Raw genomic sequence first — 19,259 nt, 5'->3', positions numbered from 1 at the left:
CCTGTGTATTAAACACACACACATGCAGTCATGCACACATACATACAAGGACATACAGTTCACACACAACAAAACACACACACACACAGTCTGACACACGCACACGCGCGCGCGCGCGCGCGCGCGCACACACACACACACACACACACACACACACACTCGCTACAGGGAGAGGAAACTGCAACACAATGATAAGGTCTGGGAACACAATGGGCTCAGCAGTGCGCTCACAGAAGCCAGGCCCAGTTTAGCTCAGAAAGGTCAACAAGCCTCTCCAGGCTTTCATTCAGTTCCCTTAGTTATTATTGTTCAACATTATAATGATTACTCTGATGGCCTTTATTTTGCAAATGTTGGAGCCATCCGGAAATACCGACGAAATATGAAAATGCAGGCCAAGCCAGAGAGGAGAGAGAGGGGAAAAAAGGTCAGGTTTCCCATACCTCAGCCCAGGCTGGGATTCGGATTGGTCCACGCAGGTCTGTGGCTGGGTTAAGATCACTGGGGAGGTGCTAAGTACTTTTTGTCTGCGCAACAAATGAACAGCCTGCCATAGAGGTAAATTATTTAGATTGCATGTTATGGTTAAGAAATGGCTGAGGTAGACTCCCGTCATAGAGCCTTCCTCAGCCAGATATTATAGAAATATAATGTTGTTTTAACATAACTGTTTTAACTTTAACTTTAACCATACAAACTGCTCCATAATTGCATCTCAGTCTAGACTAGACACATCTCCATAGTCCTCTCTTAAAATTATTCTCTCAAAAAACAGAGCCACCCATGCCCAGCAGCAATGGTCTGCATTTCTATAGCGCCTTTATCCAAAGCACTTTACAATGATTCACCCATTCACACACACACATTCACACACCAACAGTGGTGTGCCGACTTGTGCAGATGATCTTGAACAAAACATTTTTAATACTAGAAAAAGTGCTCTTCGGAGCACAGGTCTCCGCCAGGTCAGTTAGGTTATTGTGGCCTCCTGGTGGCGCTATAATAGGCCAATGTGAAAAGGGTGCCATTTGCTCTTAGGCCTTTCACAGCAATCAGACGCTGCATTCATGATTTGAGGCATTTTGTTCCAAAAATGTGATTTGCAAAAATCGACCTGCTGGTGGCAATATAACAGGCCAATGTGAAAATGGTGGCATTTCTTCCTCGGCCTAGTGAGAATGTGCGTGCAAAATGTCACGGAAATCAGACGCTGCGTTCATGATTTGAGGCATTTTGCATTTTGTTTTGCAAAAATTGGCCTCATGGCGGCCCTATAACAGGCCGATCTGAAAAATTGGGGGCAGAGGAATGTGTGTGCACAGCAGCGACCGCAGGGACGGACAGGGTGCAAAACATAGTCTCTGCCATGCCTTCGGCCTGGCGGAGACAATAAGTCTTTGTTTGCTACAGATACTATTAATTTATCCAACATCCAATGCAAAAATTCCTTTGGAGTTCTGCAGTGGGAATCCCTGTAGCACTCTATGCTGTCCACCTCTCAGTTCTCCCACTGCTGATTAAGAAAGACTCTAGAGGAGAGTCTACTGCCCACTCCTGAACTGAACCTCTACCTGATCATTCTTTTTCAGTCACTCTGGATAATGTCACTCTGGGCGGTTCAGGAGGTAGTATTCCTTCTGGCATTGTGAAGAAATGTCCTTGAGAAAGACACTGAACCCCTAACTTCTGGTGACGAGCAGGTTGGTGGTTTGCATGGTTGCCCCCCGCCGTTGGAGTGTGAATGGGTGAATTTAAAGCGCTTTGGATAAAGGCTCTGTATAGGCTAAATGCAGAGAATTTTTCAAAACTCATTGCCATAGTTTCTGTCAGATTTGAATAATGACGGATCACCAACATGTCATATGGAGACACATACAGTAGAGTATTGTGTACCATTAAGGAGGACCATCGTTTGATGTTTTTTTACGACGATGCATAGAAGCATTCTGAAAGAGATTGTCTACTCTACTCTGTGACCCGCGTCAAGACATCAATTAAGAAACGGCGCCTCTCCATCACATCCTTCTGAGCTAACGTCTGTGTGATCCTCAAAGCAGAGAAGGAGCAGGGCAGGTCACAGCCCACCCAAAATGTCACAGTCCTTACATAATCCATGCATGTATTCTCCATTATGACACACCGGCCATACACTCGAAGCCCCGACTGCAAATACTTCCAACGTGACCGAAAAGGTCAGGCCATTCGAGAGAAGAGAGAGAATGGTCAGGGCCAGCAAGTCTGACGTCATGCAAAGGTTAGCATGGAGAGCGGGAAATCTGGACATTTTGGAGAATCTCTCAGACCTTGGAGCTGACGTGTTGATGTTACGTTATCGGTATGCGCTATATATGTCACCTGTGAGGCTGTCAGTGAGGTTTGAAGTAAGTGTGTGTGTGTGTGTGTGTGTGAGTGTGAGTGTGAGTGTGAGTGTGAGTGTGAGTGTGAGTGTGAGTGTGTGTGTGTGTGTGTGTGTGTGTGCGCGCGTGCGCGTGCGTGCATGCGTGCGTGCGTGTGTGTGTGTGTGTGCGCGCATATGTGTGGTACGGACAGTGAGCAATTTTTAGACACTATATTACCAGAGTGGCACTGGTTCATTGATTGAATTGGTTTATATTCAGCATCATTATTGGTGTAAGCACAAAATATTAGATGTTTAATCACCATGTAGCCTACTGTGTAAAGCAAACAGAAAAATATATGTTTCTTGATGAATGCATATGAAAACTGCATATCAAAGCTAATATTTTCCACTGCCATCAAATGATTTGTTTAACTGTGTTGTAAAACAAATTTCAAAAATGTGACCCCGGGAATTTCTACTCTGACAAGGATTTTCCAAAGCACCAAAGCATAGCAAGCCTCCGGGGATTGACAAAAGCACAAGGCATAGTTGCCAACTTCTAAAAACAGAATTATTAAAACCAGGGAAACATCAGCAATGACAGACATTTCTACAGAGACACTGGGTTCTCACCATCTCCAAATTTCTCATGTACCCTGTAACAGCAGGGTACATGAGAATGCATTCTGCACAGTAAAATCCCATTGTTAATTTTAAAAAGTTAAAACTCTATAGTTTGATAGAATCATTGCTTCAGATTATTTGTTCAGTAACAAGGGTCTCCCTATCTCTCCATTTAGAAAACAGAAAATAAAGGTTCAGGTCAGGATACCAATTTTATCAGGAGAGAGAACTCCACAAAGATAATTTAGCAGTTTCAGTTTTGTAGTGTTCTAGTTCCAATTTTGTCTGCTAATTTATTTTGTTTCACCACTTCCAATTTCACTTGTTTAATGCATGAGTTCTCTTTCTTGATTGGATAAAATGTGTATACTTAAAAATGCATGTTCTGTTTACTGAAGAGCTGGAGAGAAGGAGACCCCTGTTACTGAACAAACAGTCTATAGCATGATTACTATCAGAATATAGAGCTATTTAACACTTATTCTAACAAATAATATCACTTACACCCCCTTAAAATTAACACTGAGGCTTTTACTGGGTGCCATTGATGCAAATGATGGGGGTCGTTTTTACTACAGTTCGTCTGTGTTGTGAGGGAATCTGTTTCCCTTGTGTTCAAACAGAGTAATCCTATCTGGGAGACACATGATGACTGGAGCCTGTTTGGCGCTAATGACTGTTTGCTAAACGTTTTAAGAAAACAGTGGCAAATTGCGATGGAATGAACATGAGATCAGTAGCAAGATAAAAAAGAGACTTTTTGCCGTTTCTTCAGCTCTTTCTGTCTTTAGATTGTGTGTGTGTGTGTGTGTGTGTGTGTGTGTGTGTGTGTGTGTGTGTGTGTGTGTGTGTGTGTGTGTGTGTGTGTGTGTGTGTGTGTGTGTGTGTGTGTGTGTGTGTGTGTGTGTGTACACAGTAGATGTTACAGTCTTAGCCAGGATGAAGTGTGGAATTCAGCTTCTGTTTGGATGCTTGTCACAACAAAGCCTCACTGACGAGTGAAGAAAGAGGAATTCATGAGAAAGGGAAGAGGGGAGAGAGAGAGAGAGAGAGAGAGAGAGAGTGTGTGTGTGTGTGTGTGTGTGTGTGTGTGTGTGTGTGTGTGTGTGTGTGTGTGTGTGTGTGTGTGTGTGTGTGTGTGTGTGTGTGTGTGTGTGTGTGTGTGTGTGTGTGTGTGTGTGTGTGTGTGTGTGTGTGTGTGTGTGTGTGTGCACGCAGAGAGATAGAGAGCAAGAGCGAGAGCGGGAGAGAAAGGGATAGTGTCAAAGATGAATCAATGCATTTTTTATGGAGAATTTGTAACTGGTTTTCTCACAGAGGGGTTTTACTGACCACGCATGCCCTTTATAACATTTGACAGTTTTCCATCACAGTAAAAAACTGTTAAATGTTATAACGGCTAGAGTGTGAAAATGGAGCCATGTTTACACTCTCTCAGAGTTAAATTGATAGATTTGTCTGTGCATAATAGATTAATAATAGATTAGTGATACAATAGTTCAGATGGGGTTGGTCAGTCACAGAAGTTTACACTGGAATTCTTTACATATTTTCCTGTATTTGTTTAAACATTGCGGTACACATTTTGTTGTCCCCTATGGTAAACTCCACCCATCTGCCTCTCCATGTAGGCCGCAACAAATGCCACAAATCAATTGTAAATCATTTTTATCCTGGTGTGTGAGAAGAGGAGAGTAAATCCTGATTTATTCTGAGCCGATGGTGCCAAAAACAGCCGATCTATGAGCTCACAACACGTTGTGACACGACCACATGTTGTGATCTTGTAGATCTGCTATTTTTGACATTACATGGGACAGCATTGTACGACAGAGCATCAATTAAGCATAATTCGTTGCTGTCGGGCAGAAACCAGCCAACTCCATTTTGACGCTTTTTCATTTTTTTCCATAAATCAGTGCTATTGAACACCCTTTACATCTGTGTGTTGGTAAAAAAAAACAATATTGAACCAATGAAAAGTATACTCCATTGGATCCTCAAACTTTCTGCTAAACCAGCTAACTCCACCAAATTTTACATTTTGGAGTTAGCTGGTTTCTGCCCGACAGCAGAGACATTAAGACCTGTGCTAAAGGTAGCATCAGGTCAACAAGATATTAGATTTATTGAAGCAGACGAACATTGGCGATGGAGGAGGAAATATACCGGAAAAGCCAGAGTGTTAATTTCACTCAGAGAGTGTAAAGGTTTACCCTTATGGGTTCACTTTACCCATGTGTGTGTGTGTGTGTGTGTGTGTGTGTGTGTGTGTGTGTGTGTGTGTGTGTGTGTGTGTGTGTGTGTGTGTGTGCGTGTGTGTGCGTGAGTGTGAGTGTGAGTGTGAGTGTGAGTGTGAGTGTGAGTGTGAGTGTGTGTGTGTGTGTGTGTGTGTGTGTGTATTTTTCTGTGTTTCTGTCTTTGTGGGCATACAGTATCTGTGTCTGTGTCATTGACCGTATTTCTGCACATGCACACAAGTAGGACGAGGAGCCATTTCACTGTCCATGTGATATTCACTCGCTACCAGCTAATTTCTCCTCCACCCTCAGCACCCCCCCCCCCACCCCCTGCCTTGTGTGATTCAACAATAGTCTATTCTGTGGCGTCCCGTGCGAGAGGAGACACACCCAAAGCCAAGGCCATGGTGCTATGGGAGATTGTTGGGTGGAGGCCAAGTCAGAGGGACAGTGCCTCGATTCTCGTCTGGGAGTGCGGATCGGACTTTGACGAGAGGGCAGAGGTGGTCCTATCTGTCATGTAGTCTTTCAATGTATATGACTGTGTGCACAATACATTTCCAAGTGTTAATACCTCCGAGAGTGTAAAAATGAACTGACCATGCATGCCCTTTAACATTTAACAGTTTTACATCACAGTGCAATCTGGACCCTTTTTACACTGAATTATCACTGAAGATTTTACTGTGTTTGCATGCTTGCATCTGTGAATGGGCGCCATATCTCTGTGGGGTCATATCTGTCCGTGTATCTATAGCATGATAGCATGGGGCATATTTGTCTTCACTGCATCTAATTGCGTTGTATGTCTGGCTTTTCTGGTGCCATGTCATTACAGTATGTCCCGTTGGTCCGACTGGCCCCATTATAACTAACCCTATCCCTAACCCTAACCGCAATAGCCTAATTGGCCGGAATAATGGGATGTCAGAATTATGAACGGACCATTGGATCTGTCTGTTGATCACAGATCATAGATTCCTTTAAGACACTGTCTTCTTCACCTCAGATTGAGCCGTCCGGGCCATCCAAAAAGTCCCCCCCCACACACACACACACACACACACACACACACACACACACACACACACACACACACACACACACACACACACACACAGACACACACACACACACACACACACACACACACACACACACACACACACACACACACACACACACAGTGACAATACAAGCCCTGATCGAGGCTTGGCCACAAACAGAGGGTCACTCTATCGGGCCCTTATTCTCCAACGTGACAGTCTGTTCCTGGGTGCCGCAGCTGCACCCCCCACACACACACTCCTCAGATCAAGTCCCGTCTCTCTTCATTGTCTGATAACACAAACACGACACACCATCTGAGGGGTCCGCGTCTGCACCAGCCAGACTAATTATATCATTATTCCTTGTCTGATTGTGCCCCGTGCAGCTGAACGAGGGAGGCACGCCTTTGTGTGGCGGTGGAATGTGGTGCGCTTGGCATTTTTCATCGAAAGGGCAGCTTTCTGGAGCTGCCAAGGAGAAGAGAGGGGGGGGTGAGATCATGGCTGGCGTTGCCCACTCTTTCCCCCCTCATGTCTCTACTGTATCTGCCACTCTATTTATCTCTCTTTTCTCTCATTGTCTGTCTGTCTGCAGGTCTCTCTCCGTCCCTGTCTCAACAATACATGCTCTCTCCTCTGTCTGCTTCCGTCGTTCTCTATCTCCATTTCCATCTCACGCTCTCTCTCTCTCTCCCTCCATCTCCCGTCACTCCCCTCGTCCCCCTATTCTGCTGCTGCGCTCTCTCAGCCATTTAAGTCCCCAGTCCTCTGTCTACCAAGAAGTCGTAAGGTTTGCCCCTTCACTCTCTCTTGCAGATAATGTGGCCTTTTCGACAGGGACTTGGACAGGATTTTGGGTGTCTTAAGATAAGAGTCGCACGGCTGCGGCGCGGCTGCAGGACCGAAGGGCAGAAGGTTGGCCCTCTGCTCCCTGATAGTGGACTCCGGGGCGACTGCTCAACAGTGTGATAGGGAAGCAAGTCTATTGTTCCCCGTCAAGAGCTGTTTGGGGATAAGAGAGGCTGGAGCACAGGCAGGTGTTTAGAGAGATTACAGCGAGCCTAGAAAGCACGTCTGCTATGGCCTCTTTTTGAATCAAAGTCAAGAGCAACAAGGCAGCCACTGCATACACCTCGTTCTCCTGCGCCACAATAGTAGAGCAGTAGAATCTTTTTTGTGAAGCTGACTGTGACTAATTGCTAAACTCCCTTGTGCCAGTGCTGCGCAACTGCCATTCGTGGCAACAACACTCGACCGCTGAAGTTTTTCATGCAAATTTTTGGAGCCAAGTCGCCAAGGAAAGCTTGAAAAGAACTAGAACACAGAAGTCCTGCACTGTAGTAAGCCCAAGCCCCCCCCACCACCACCACCACCACCACCTTTTTGAGGTCCATATTCAAGAGGGAGAGCTTTTACTAGAGCGTATTGTGGTCTCAGTTCTGTGTATTTGGCACTTTGATCTGAAGAATTCAAGCCCCCCAAGGTTAATGTGATTATTTTTTAGACATTGTCCAGAGACAGTGTCGTACTATACTGTCTTGTCACAAAGTGTCATTGTGGGGGGATCCGGGAGACATGAGGTAAAATACTGCAGGCACACCCGGGTTCAATTTGTGGTTCCTCCTACACACACAATTGATATTGTTTTCTTGTGTGCATGTACTGTAGTGGGGTGAAGGTCTACTCCTGATTTCAACAAAAGTGCTTCATGCTCATGGCCGGAGGTGGTTCTCTTTCGTGACGTTTGAGGGGGAATACATACAGACAAACCCTGTTCTAGGCGGTAATTATACTGTTGTCAAAGGTTACTTACTATAGAAAGAAAATAAATATTTTATCATGATACACACACACACACACACACCATGTGTGTGTGTGTGTGTGTGTGTGTGTGTGTGTGTGTGTGTGTGTGTGTGTGTGTGTGTGTGTGTGTGTGTGTGTGTGTGTGTGTGTGTGTGTGTGTGTGTGTGTGTGTGTATTATATATATACTGTAGGCTACATACATACACATGTATGTGTATGTGTATGTATGACATGGCACCAGAAAAGAAAGAAAGAAAGAAAGAAAGAAAGAAAGAAAGAAAGAAAGAAAGAAAGAAAGAAAGAAAGAAAGAAAGAAAGAAATATATGAATATTTCAGTTAATTGCAATATTACATGATCAAAGAAACGTCATTCAATAATATGTGGTCAATATATTAAATAAAAATGTCATACTTTGTGCTCAGATGACACAGTGCCTACCACCACGGAGGGTTCGATTCTACTGCGGTGCATCCGGCTTTGTCGAGCGTCTATACGAACACAATTGGCCCGTGCTGGAGGGAGGGTGATAAAAGTCACTGCACATACTCCTACAGGCTGGGGCGGCACCTGTCAGCAGGGAGTGTTCGGCGGGAGGAGTAGGACGAAGGCTCTACGTCCTCCCAGTGGTGGCTCCTCACTGACAGGTGAGTCAGTAGGATACAAAACGCAAATGTGTGCGGGGAGGAATTAATTGGCATAACGACTAAATTAGGGAGAAAAAGTATAAAAAGACACACAAAAAAACGTCATACTTTAAAAAAAATAAAGTCAGAAGAAAGTGCATGCCGAGGATCTCATGAGGTGCTGCTGTGGAAAAATCAATAATTAACATGTGAAACCATACGTAGACTTTGTCTGGGTCTTCTGAGTGCAGATTAAAGTATTAAAGTTAAAGTTAGAGCAACACACAACACTTATTTACAAACTAGTCCATATCTAGACAAAAATATTAGTTGATTTTGCAAGATAATTATTTGGATATTACTTAAAATGAGAAAACTTCACCATAAGGCCCTGTGTCCACCAAAACGCTTTTTTCCTGAGGCCACAGTGGATGTTTTAAATTTTCATTGGGAGCGCTGCATGCACATTAGGCTAAAATGCATTAGCATGATGAGGCGCTGAGAGTCTATACTGCGCTGAGCCATGCACACTTGCCGTTTTTTACTTGTGATGAGAGTTGAAATTTGTTCTAAAAGGAATACTATATTATGAGCTCATTTAAATAAATTAAACTAAATTGACAACTTGTGCCACTTCAAGATTTACAACCCTGATAGTATTCTTCAGCATATCATATTTCCATTTCACATTCCTAATTTTCTTCGTGTGCTGTTCAAAATAAATGATAAAACATTGACATGATCCTATACTGCAAGCGCTAAAGTAATTTCTGCCATTTCTATGTAGACTTGCTATGGGTTGCTGGCGCCTGGCATCTGCCTCAAGCTTCGATTGAGTGTCCTAGTAGCTGGCAGGAATGGTAGTCAAGCTGCACCGGCACAAAATCCCAGCTTTCCTTCCAGACCTTCAGGGGCCTCCCAGCCTTTGCACATTGCTATTGGCAGTTATATGAGTTTTATTACTTTATCAGGAGGCTTTTATTCTCCCCTAATGAAAACAGCGGGGGCCCAGGGGTCTTTTGGCGCCAAAGAGTTCCTTCCACATTCCTCTATAACAGAGTTTGTGTAATTTGAGAGTATTGTGCTATTTCATCGGACTTACTCAACATTTTGCGTCAAAGTGATTTCATTGATTTCAAATGTTGTAAACCACTTGAGGTGTTCTTGATCTGGCACGCCAGACACGTTAATAGGCTGAAAGCCGTGTTATAAATCCATCACATGGTAACCTACACCATGCAGGTCTGCGCTGTAGCCTATCCTCAATTACCATATCAAGAGACATCAAGTTCATGTCACTGCGCTGATGCTATGTTTTAAGGGGCCCTAAGACACAACTTTGTCTATCCAACCACACATACTAGATAATATGCTGGCTGTCTGCAACACAGCACTAGTAGCAAACAGCACTTGAGAAAATTCCCATAGAATTCCAAGCTGTCCGTTTGATCCCTGTGTGCCCCCCCCCCTCGCCCCCCCCAACACACACACTGCTGATCACCCAGCGTGGAGTATGTGAAAGAATGCTGTTAGGACTGAGGGGGACAGGGAGGGCCCCAGTTCTCCCTTCACAATCCCCATGTGGGCACTGTTTATGGATACCAGAGATTTTTATTAACATCAATAAAATATATACACAATTAGGAAACAAAAAACCTGTAAAACAAATGGGTATCACTGATGCCCACAAACACAGACTTTACATGAGAATATATAGGCTATAAATGTTGGTGCCAAGAGTTGGACCACTCCCATTGTTAACATTGGTATAAGGGCTCCATTATTTAGCCACCTAGTACCCCCGCCAAATTGTCCTGAATGCAGATTATCTGTCTCTAAGCTAAGAGCATCTTCCAAAAAATCCCCTGGCAAGGGTATCGGTGCTACATTTTCCCATTGGTATGGCAATTATCAGCTCATGTTGCTCAATATCTCCCCTGCTGGTCATATCAGTAAGCGTGGATATAAGGGAATCATTAGATAAGAATGGTACATTGCTTCTAAGGCTCATTTTTGCACAGTGCCCATCAAGACTTTTTGGAAAACATACTGCGAAATCATTTTACGTAACAGTAGGCTTACTACTAGGCTACCTATTATATTATTGAAATGATGGGAATTCTTTCTCCTATGCTGACGGAACCAGTTCTCCATCCTCCCTTCCTCTCCATTGTATTTGCCAGCTGACAGGTGGAGAGAGACAGAGACAAAGAACAGACTTTTCCTAGTATTCGCTCACTATGTGCTAACCATGGGCTCACTTCACACTAGTGAGGATATCCCACGTACACATATTGAGTAGTCTATGTATGTCAATATACATTCAAGACAGTACATTCAAAAGAAAGTATGACTGGAATATGTGTTGCTTTTAAAAATGTTGTGAAAACAAGTAGCCTACTGTACAAAAAGTGGTAAAACAATGTTTTTGAAAGGGAGGTCTTTTACATGATAGTACAGTGGAAAGCAAGGAAGCGTAAGGTACAGAAAGGAGATCATATAATACAGGACATTTGAGCACATGACATTGTGAGCAGTTTTTTTGCTAATGTGGTATACTTGCACTAGCCATCAGCATAGGCTTTACAAATGAACACTATACCAAAACCATACAGGTATATGATATGAATAGATTATGTTCAATTAATATTATATTACAATGTACTGTACATTATATATAACTTGATCAAAAACAACCATGGAACATCTCTGTGGATTTATTGCCAGTTAAATTGTGCCATCATGTGTTAGTATCAGGTAATGCAGGCAGTGCACATTGTAAACATTGGCCTTTATACTGTAGATGCCCTTACACCCATTAGGGTTGCAGCAGCTTTACATACATACATTACTAAGTTTGTGTGTAGAGCAGGGGTCTTCAACAGGGTGTCCAGGACCCCTAGGGGGTCCTCAGAGTTACTACAGCGGGGCCGCCAAATCTTTGTGTGATAGGATTTTAAATAAAACTAAAATCCCTGCTCTGTGTCCAATAATAAAACAACAGTGTAAACTCAGAAGTCAAAGTAGCATCATCAACTATAAGGAACCTCCAAAAATAACAGTTTCAACAGACTACAGTGGCATATTGAACTTAGCTTCCCCTTCACTGTTAATTTGTTTTGTATGCATGGACATATACTGTAAATGTATGTGTGCAGATACACACAAATTTGTTGAATTTATGATTTATGACGTGCATTAAAGTTATGCACGTCTAACTAACATTAGTCATATCCAGAGCTGAAGTAGAATGTGCAGAGATAAAGCATTGTTCAAAATAGCACCAAATTTATCTAGATCAGGTCATGGTTCAGTATTTTGCTAATTTGTGAGAATAAAATATAATGAATGCAAGTGTCATCATTCTTAGTGAAGGTGATGGGATCTGTGAGGGCTGGAAATTGGAATCAGTGTTGCCATATCCGCTTATTATAAGCGACTTTGGGCTTGTTTTTCTGAAAAGTTGCTTGTAAATATTGGTAGAGTTGAGGGTTGCGTTTTTGGGGGGCTTGTAGTTGCTTATTTGGGCTTGCTTCCTAAATGTTGTTTAAACCAGTGTTTCGGGACACCCCCAAATTATTTGTCCGCGGACCCCTCATCTGAACATATTTTGTGCCAGGGACCCCCGTACCAGGTTTGTGTTTTGTGTTTTGAAAATAGCAGATCTACAAGCTTGCATCATGACGCGTTGTGAAATTTGAGCTTGTAGATCGGCTATTTTCAAATAGCCAATGGACAGGTTTAAAGTGCGGCCTAGTCAACTCTTTTGGGCTTGGATTCATAGACCTGGTTGCTTATTTCTCTCAGAAGATCTGACAGCACTGGCTGGAATGCAAGTGGCAGTGCAAAATGTGACAAACGAGCACAACCACACAGAAATGTTAACAATCCTAATTCGTGCCCCATACAGTCCAGAATGGTGGTGGTCTTCACATGGGGTTCCTTTTTATAGTGTTGTCACATCACTAATAAAAACAGAAAAAAAACGAATTGTTTGTAGTAAAGTGTTTGAGCAAGAAATAATGTACGTGGACATATAGAGACTTAAGACTTAAATCAGGTCTTGTGGCTTGACTTTTGAATGACTTGAGTGCTGAGTTAGACCTGTAATGATCGAAAGACTTGAAAACATATCTGGTCCAATTACGCCACCTAACAATCTTTACTGTGGTCAGTTATTATAGCTGTGTCTGTATACTGTTTTTTTGCTAGCTTTTCCTATATTGAATTTTCAATGAAGGCATAGTGAAGCTTTTGGCGCACAGCAGGAAGAGCTTCTTCTTCTTTTAACAGCATAAAATGTCCACTTTAAGATATTAGTTGAATATGTTTATTAGTGTTGACAAGGAGTACAGACTGCACACTCCACATAGCACTATTATCAAACAACATTTTGATCCAAGTTGCGATGATCCCCAACATCTAGTACCTGTAGGTCAGTGCCTGTAGGTCAGTGGGTGTAAATATACAGTAACAACTTACTAAGCTCTACATACTGCAACTAGTTGTTTTTTTTAATGTTCCTTCAAACATAAAAAAAAAAAACTAGTTGAAATCTCAAGGATATAGTTACGTTAGAACTAGGCTTAATTGCAATTTATGCATGACCGGTGCACCTGACACCTGATGCGTAAAAAGCAAGAGCTTTTGTGACCATTACGGGGACAGATAAAGAATGTGAGATATTCTTAATATCCTGGAGGGAGGGTCCTATGTCCGTTGTCATTTCACATACAGTGTGTCCTTTGACAGATGACATTTTTTCCAACATTGTTCCTCAGACATATCAATAAATGAGACTCGCTTCCCGTACAGGTGTGCTCTGCGGATAGTCTCCATTTTCTGAAGAGAAATGACAAGCCATTAATGTCTATTGTACATATTCATTTAATTGTTCACACAGTAGTCACATCTAAGTTAAATGTCTATTAACATTCAAACTTGAGCAATCATGTCAGTATCTCTAAAGGGGATGTATCAAAGTATAATTCATAGAATACCAATGACATCTTTTGCCATATACTTTGACTATTGCTACTTTGACTGGAACAGGGACAGCTAGGCACAAGAACACTGTTACTGCATTTTACTGTATTATAGGTCTGTGTGGTTCTCTAAATAAAGGGGAAATGGTACATCATATTATTTTCCAGTTAGTTATGGCTTTCATAAGCACTAAACCATTAGTCAAACTTGCACATTGTCAGTGTAATCTTGCTGACACCCACATTAAAAACTCCAGACTATCCCACTGACGGGGTATTTCCATGCAGAGAAATTACATTTTAAATGAAGAGGCCGCACCAATAAAGCCTCAAGACATACAGTAAGGGCCTCTGGTTTATAAGGACAGTAAACTACCACACTTGGCCTATAGCTCTGTGTTTTCTGAGTTCCATGTAGGCGCTAACAAAATCTCCCGTCAGTGTCCCAATGTGGGCGTCTCGGCAATATACTCCTGAGTCCTGACAACGTGCAAGTTTGATTGACAGCCAAATCTAACTACCGTACAATTATGTCCTCTTCCCCTTTATTTGGAGAACCTGGATAGGGCGCATAGACCAATGATAAAATGGTGAAATACATTGTAATAACAGCCAGTGTTCTGTGGTGGGTTTTCCTTTTCATTAGGCCACTGAACAGCGTCTGTACCGCTGCTGTGTGTCAAACTTCCAAGCCTAACAATTGTGCTGTGGACAAACTAGAGGCCAAGATGTTTAGCACCCAATATAAAGTGATTTTACTGGCCATCTCTCATGTGTTAATGTAAAATAGGTTCTGCACACATTCACACGCAAGCTCAGCAAAAGGTAAAAAGTACAAATACCATTTCACCCAAGCTTTGCTCTGCTCTATGTCAATGGCGTTTTTCTTACAAAGTGACATATCTACGTCAGAGACTTTAACCAAAGTACCAGTAACGTTTAAATAATTTTGAAAGTTAGAAAAATTACTAATTCATTTTTTTGGAAATGTTCAGTCATGGAAAACGTAACATTGTGTGTGTGTGTGTGTGTGTGTGTGTGTGTGTGTGTGTGTGTGTGTGTGTGTGTGTGTGTGTGTGTGTGTGTGTGTGTGTGTGTGTGTGTCTGTGTCTGTGTCTGTGTGTGTGTGTGTGTGCATACGTGCGTGCATGCACATACCAATGCACATGCCGTTGGTATGTTCATGAATCTGTGTTTGGATGTATACAGTATGCTGTATATATACTGTATGTGCAGTTGTGTGAGCATGTGCATAATGTATGCGTACGTGTGTTCAGCTCCATGCAGAAATCTAACCATTCATTTCCACTGTACGCTGGCCTGGTGTTCTGCTGAGGGCGTCTTTCTGCACTGTGAGGTGGTGACAGTCGATGTGTCTGAACTCAGCAGCAAACAGACCAAACAGAAAGAAGAACAGCATGACCAGGGCCCACTCACACACTGCAGCCCCGCTCTTGTAGCCTGTGTTGTGAAGAACAGCCACTGAAGGAAAGGGCAGTCAAGGACCAAAAGGAGTATTTACTGAATATGTCTCTCTAGTGAAGAAAAGAAAAAAGTATAGTATGCATCTCTAAAAGCGAGAACAAGAATAACACTTCTAACACTATTAGTATCTTGCATACAGATAAGCCATGAAAGGCTTAAAAAACACAAATAAAGCAAGCTATTAACTGTGGAAGCTAACTTTTTAGAAGTTACTACATGTTGTAAAAAATATACTGAACGTTTTTCACACTGACAAAATACAGGTAGGAGGTGGTGAGAAATTAAAAGGATAATGGAAATTCTAATACAGTATTATGCTTATATCCACTATAAACTAAATAAATGCGTCTCCTTGTTAGAACTGGATGATGATGCTGCTATGATAAAAAGCAGTGTAGGGAGGATACTGATGATGACCAGAATGGTACATAGGGTGCAGCAGATGGCCCTGGGAGGCCCCACCCAGCGTTTGTCCTTAGATGCCTCGGTCCGGTAGGTCAGCCACAGCTGCACCCAGAGGTAGGCCAGGCCTACGAAGAAGGCCAGGAACGCTCCTAAAAGGTGGGCTCCCATTACGACTGATTGCTGCAGGGAAAGAGATTGGATGGGTGGGAAAACAGAGCAGGAATGCGAAATGAAAATAGCTCATTTGAATGTGCTGAAGCAAAGAGAGACTGGCGGTAAATGAACGAGATGTAGAATGGAGAAAGTGAGATGAATGAAATGAATGCACGAAACAAGAGCACCGCATACGGGTGCAGAATGCACCCATCAACGATGGGAGAAACGACCCCTGACCTTGGGCTCAGAATGGTGAAACACAGACTTGTGCAGGTACCAAACTAATGTGAAGTTTCATTACATTTGTACAGCAAATGAAAGCAATAGAGAGATAAGAATAGTCCAAATGACCTTGACTTTTGACATTGACACATGGGCTGTGTTTAATACACATATTGGTTACAGGAGACAGGTGGAAAAGGAAAGGGTGAATGAGGAAACGGAGAAGGCAGTGTGAGACGGGAGGATGAGAGGCTAGAGGCATGTCAATGAGGAGTTACCTGAAAGTTTCCAATGATGGAGATTCCTAAGGCGGAGATGAACCCCAGAACGATGCTGGTGATGTTGGCTTTCCCATGGCAACCATAGTCTCTGACCTGTTGGAACCTGATCACCACAATCCACAAAGCTGAAGGAGAGAGAGAGACAGAGAGCAAAAGAGAGAGAGAGAGAGACAAAGAGCAAAAGAGAGAGAGAGACAGAGAGCAAAAGAGAGAGAGAGAACAAGAGAGAGACAGAGAGTGAGTAGAGGTCGCCAGATACAAAAGGCTCTTGAAAGGAAGAATCATTTCAGTACAATTGTTGTATAATAGTGCTGTAATATGAATGTGAAAACGATTTACATTGTTAGTTTTTTGTTTTGTTTTGTAACTAAGTTACTCTTCAAATAGGGTAGGCATAATAAGCCCCGGCTTCAGCATACACCTTTTCGGTGCCACCTCTGTATTTGTGAACTAAACTGTAGTATCTATTCATGTTACGGTAAAGCACCGAAATAAACTATTCATTCATTCATTCATTCATTCATTCAAGAAGGCATGAACACCAAAACATCATATACAGTCAACTACTTTGGGAGCTTCTTTACAATGTGCAGACAATATTTTCCTTTTCAATTATATTTATTTTGTCCTGGACCGGCCCGTGTGTTCTACTTGTTTTGTTACATTCTTTTCCAAGCTCATATCACCTCACTGAGACAGACCACTTGTTGAGGAAAAGCTTTATGAAAGAAGACATAAAATATATAGTATAAGCATATAGAAAAAGCATAAACATATACTGTACAAAAGTGTGTCGTCTGCCATTACCTAAAACAGCACAGATGTTGCAGATCTGGGAAAAGAGACAGCTCTGTGGGGTGAAAGTACCACATTGGCTAGAGGGAGAAAGAAATGTCATGATTAATAATGTTGAATAACAAACCTGCTTAACCCATTCAAACTGGGAAAGCATCTGTGTTATTTTAGATTTCTTGGGCTAGTCAAAAATAGCAGATATACTAGCTCATAGTACGTCACTTCATCACTTTCGATCTACAAGCTGTGAGCTTGTAGATGATCTGCAATGTGTGGTGCACAACGCTTTTCGCGTTTTGCGCTGTGCACAAAAAAAGATCAAAAGGATATCACTGTGTACGATCCGTCTCACAACTGAATGCTGCTGATACCTGTATTGTATGCACCTCCAAGACCATGGTGACCAAGTCTGACATCAATATAATCATAAAGACATTTTCCCCTTTAAAAAATCCCCAAATCACTTAATATAAAAACTGTGTTAAAGAGAGAGGGCAGTCTGTCAGGGAGGAATTTCTGCATTGTTCATGACAGTTATGTTTGATACAGTAATTTTCAGCCTCTTTGGATGAATAAGTACATTTCCAGCATTTTATTTTTATTCAGTATAGTATAGTAACCACTTAAACCCTCAACACTTAGTAATCTTGACCGTTGGCTCTGTACATGGTCTGCTCTTTTTTCCCTCTACACCAAACCTCTTCACCAAAAATTGCTGATCTACAAGCTCACAACGCTTTACAGTGTGATGCGTTGTGAGCTTGTAGATCGGCTATTTTCGGCTAATGTTTCTCTCAGAACAGGGATGCTAGGGTTCAAGTGAACTGATTATATATAGATATTTTTATCAAATGGTATTTTTAAATGTCTTCATGACCCAAGGGGCATGGCTTTTCAGCGTGGCTTTGACGTGATGATTTTGGTACTGAGTGTGAGGCTTAAGGTGAGCAGATGGGTCAAATCAGGTCATCTGAAGTGTTGCGTGCTGTCAGTTCTCCATTTGCTCTTCTGCATTGGCTAGCACGTGCGTTTCAGTGGTTTAGTGTGTAATTTCTCAGGACAGCATTAAGCTCATGTACATGTCACAAGGAACTGACACCAACCTGATATAAGGGAACCCTTCTGCTAGATTCACTGAACCATTCGACACAGCTATTCCATATCTAAAAGGAAGAAATAATAATGGTTAATATCATAGTTGAAGTGAAACAGTAAATGACTTGTCATTGTTGCCTTCCTGTTTATAATCATCATGTGAACTACTCTGTTGCCCTTGTGTTCATTTAGCCTACTGTACATCATGACAATAAAGGTTCCATCATAATATGTAGTAGGGAGATAATCTTGAATCTTTATAAGGAGGTAAAGACTGTGTGGGATACCACAGCGTATCCTTAATCTTGACACATATCCTATTACAAATATCTAACCGCTTGGGATTTCAATTCAATTCACACTGTGTGATGGCTTTACATGTATAGTCTCCGCTGTCTAACTTGGCTGATTGGCTGTCAGCCTTGAAAAGCCAGCCAATCAGCTGTGTCTTTCTCTTTAGTCCAGTATATTATAGTGTGACTGCTCTGGGACCACACCACACCTATTTTTCAGCCGGGAAAAAAAGCCTGGGTACCGAGGCTACGCCACACCTGGAAATGGAAACGGACTGGATAATGAGTTTTCTTTTAAGAGCATGGCCAGCAAGCAACGTTTTGGTTTGTTTTCTGTATAATTTCTGGAGATAACTACACCATTTTGCTTTATTCCGATACAAGACTTTAGACAGACAGGAAGCTGAGGGTAGAGAGAGGGAATGACACACAGGTTTTGACGCCCTATCCGATAAGCTAACGCCCCTTGCATGAGAAACATAATCATGAGAATATTTCACATCAGCTCTGCTCAAACTATATGGCATAGCAAATATTTACATTATAACATTAAGTGATTACAAGATAACCAGGAAGTCATATACTCACACAGTCCATATACCCACTGTCCCAAAGACAGCAAAGCAGATGGGAAGCAACACCCACAGCCACATTGCCTAGTTCAGCTCCTGGCTGGTACACCTGGGGGGAGACAGACACTAAACCCACTACTCAACAGCGATGGAAGGACCTGCAGAACCGTACACACTGCATGTCCAACTAGACATACAATAAATTATGTTTTCTGTCAACTCTCAATGAAATATATACAGCTCTTAACGATCAAATAAGGTAGATATACAAAATAGAGAGATGGAAT

At 42.3% G+C, this 19,259-nt stretch overlaps 1 protein-coding gene across 1 annotated transcript; it reads right to left on the bottom strand.

The window, feature by feature from the left end:
• Positions 1-6,514: 6,514 nt before the first annotated feature.
• Positions 6,515-19,053, bottom strand: tmem150b (transmembrane protein 150B; the record flags this gene model as incomplete). Its single annotated transcript, XM_080448238.1, has 8 exons — positions 6,515-6,543; positions 7,031-7,207; positions 14,983-15,150; positions 15,561-15,738; positions 16,215-16,342; positions 17,025-17,092; positions 18,116-18,175; positions 18,989-19,053. 8 exons carry the CDS (start codon positions 19,051-19,053, stop codon positions 6,515-6,517), a joined length of 873 nt encoding a protein of 290 aa, XP_080304364.1.
• Between the last annotated feature and the right edge of the window lie 206 nt (positions 19,054-19,259).

Source organism: Gymnoscopelus braueri (genome assembly GCF_963280865.1).
Source record: "Gymnoscopelus braueri genome assembly, chromosome: 13".
Classification (NCBI taxonomy): domain Eukaryota; kingdom Metazoa; phylum Chordata; class Actinopteri; order Myctophiformes; family Myctophidae; genus Gymnoscopelus; species Gymnoscopelus braueri.
This window is presented reverse-complemented; position numbering and strand designations above follow the sequence as displayed.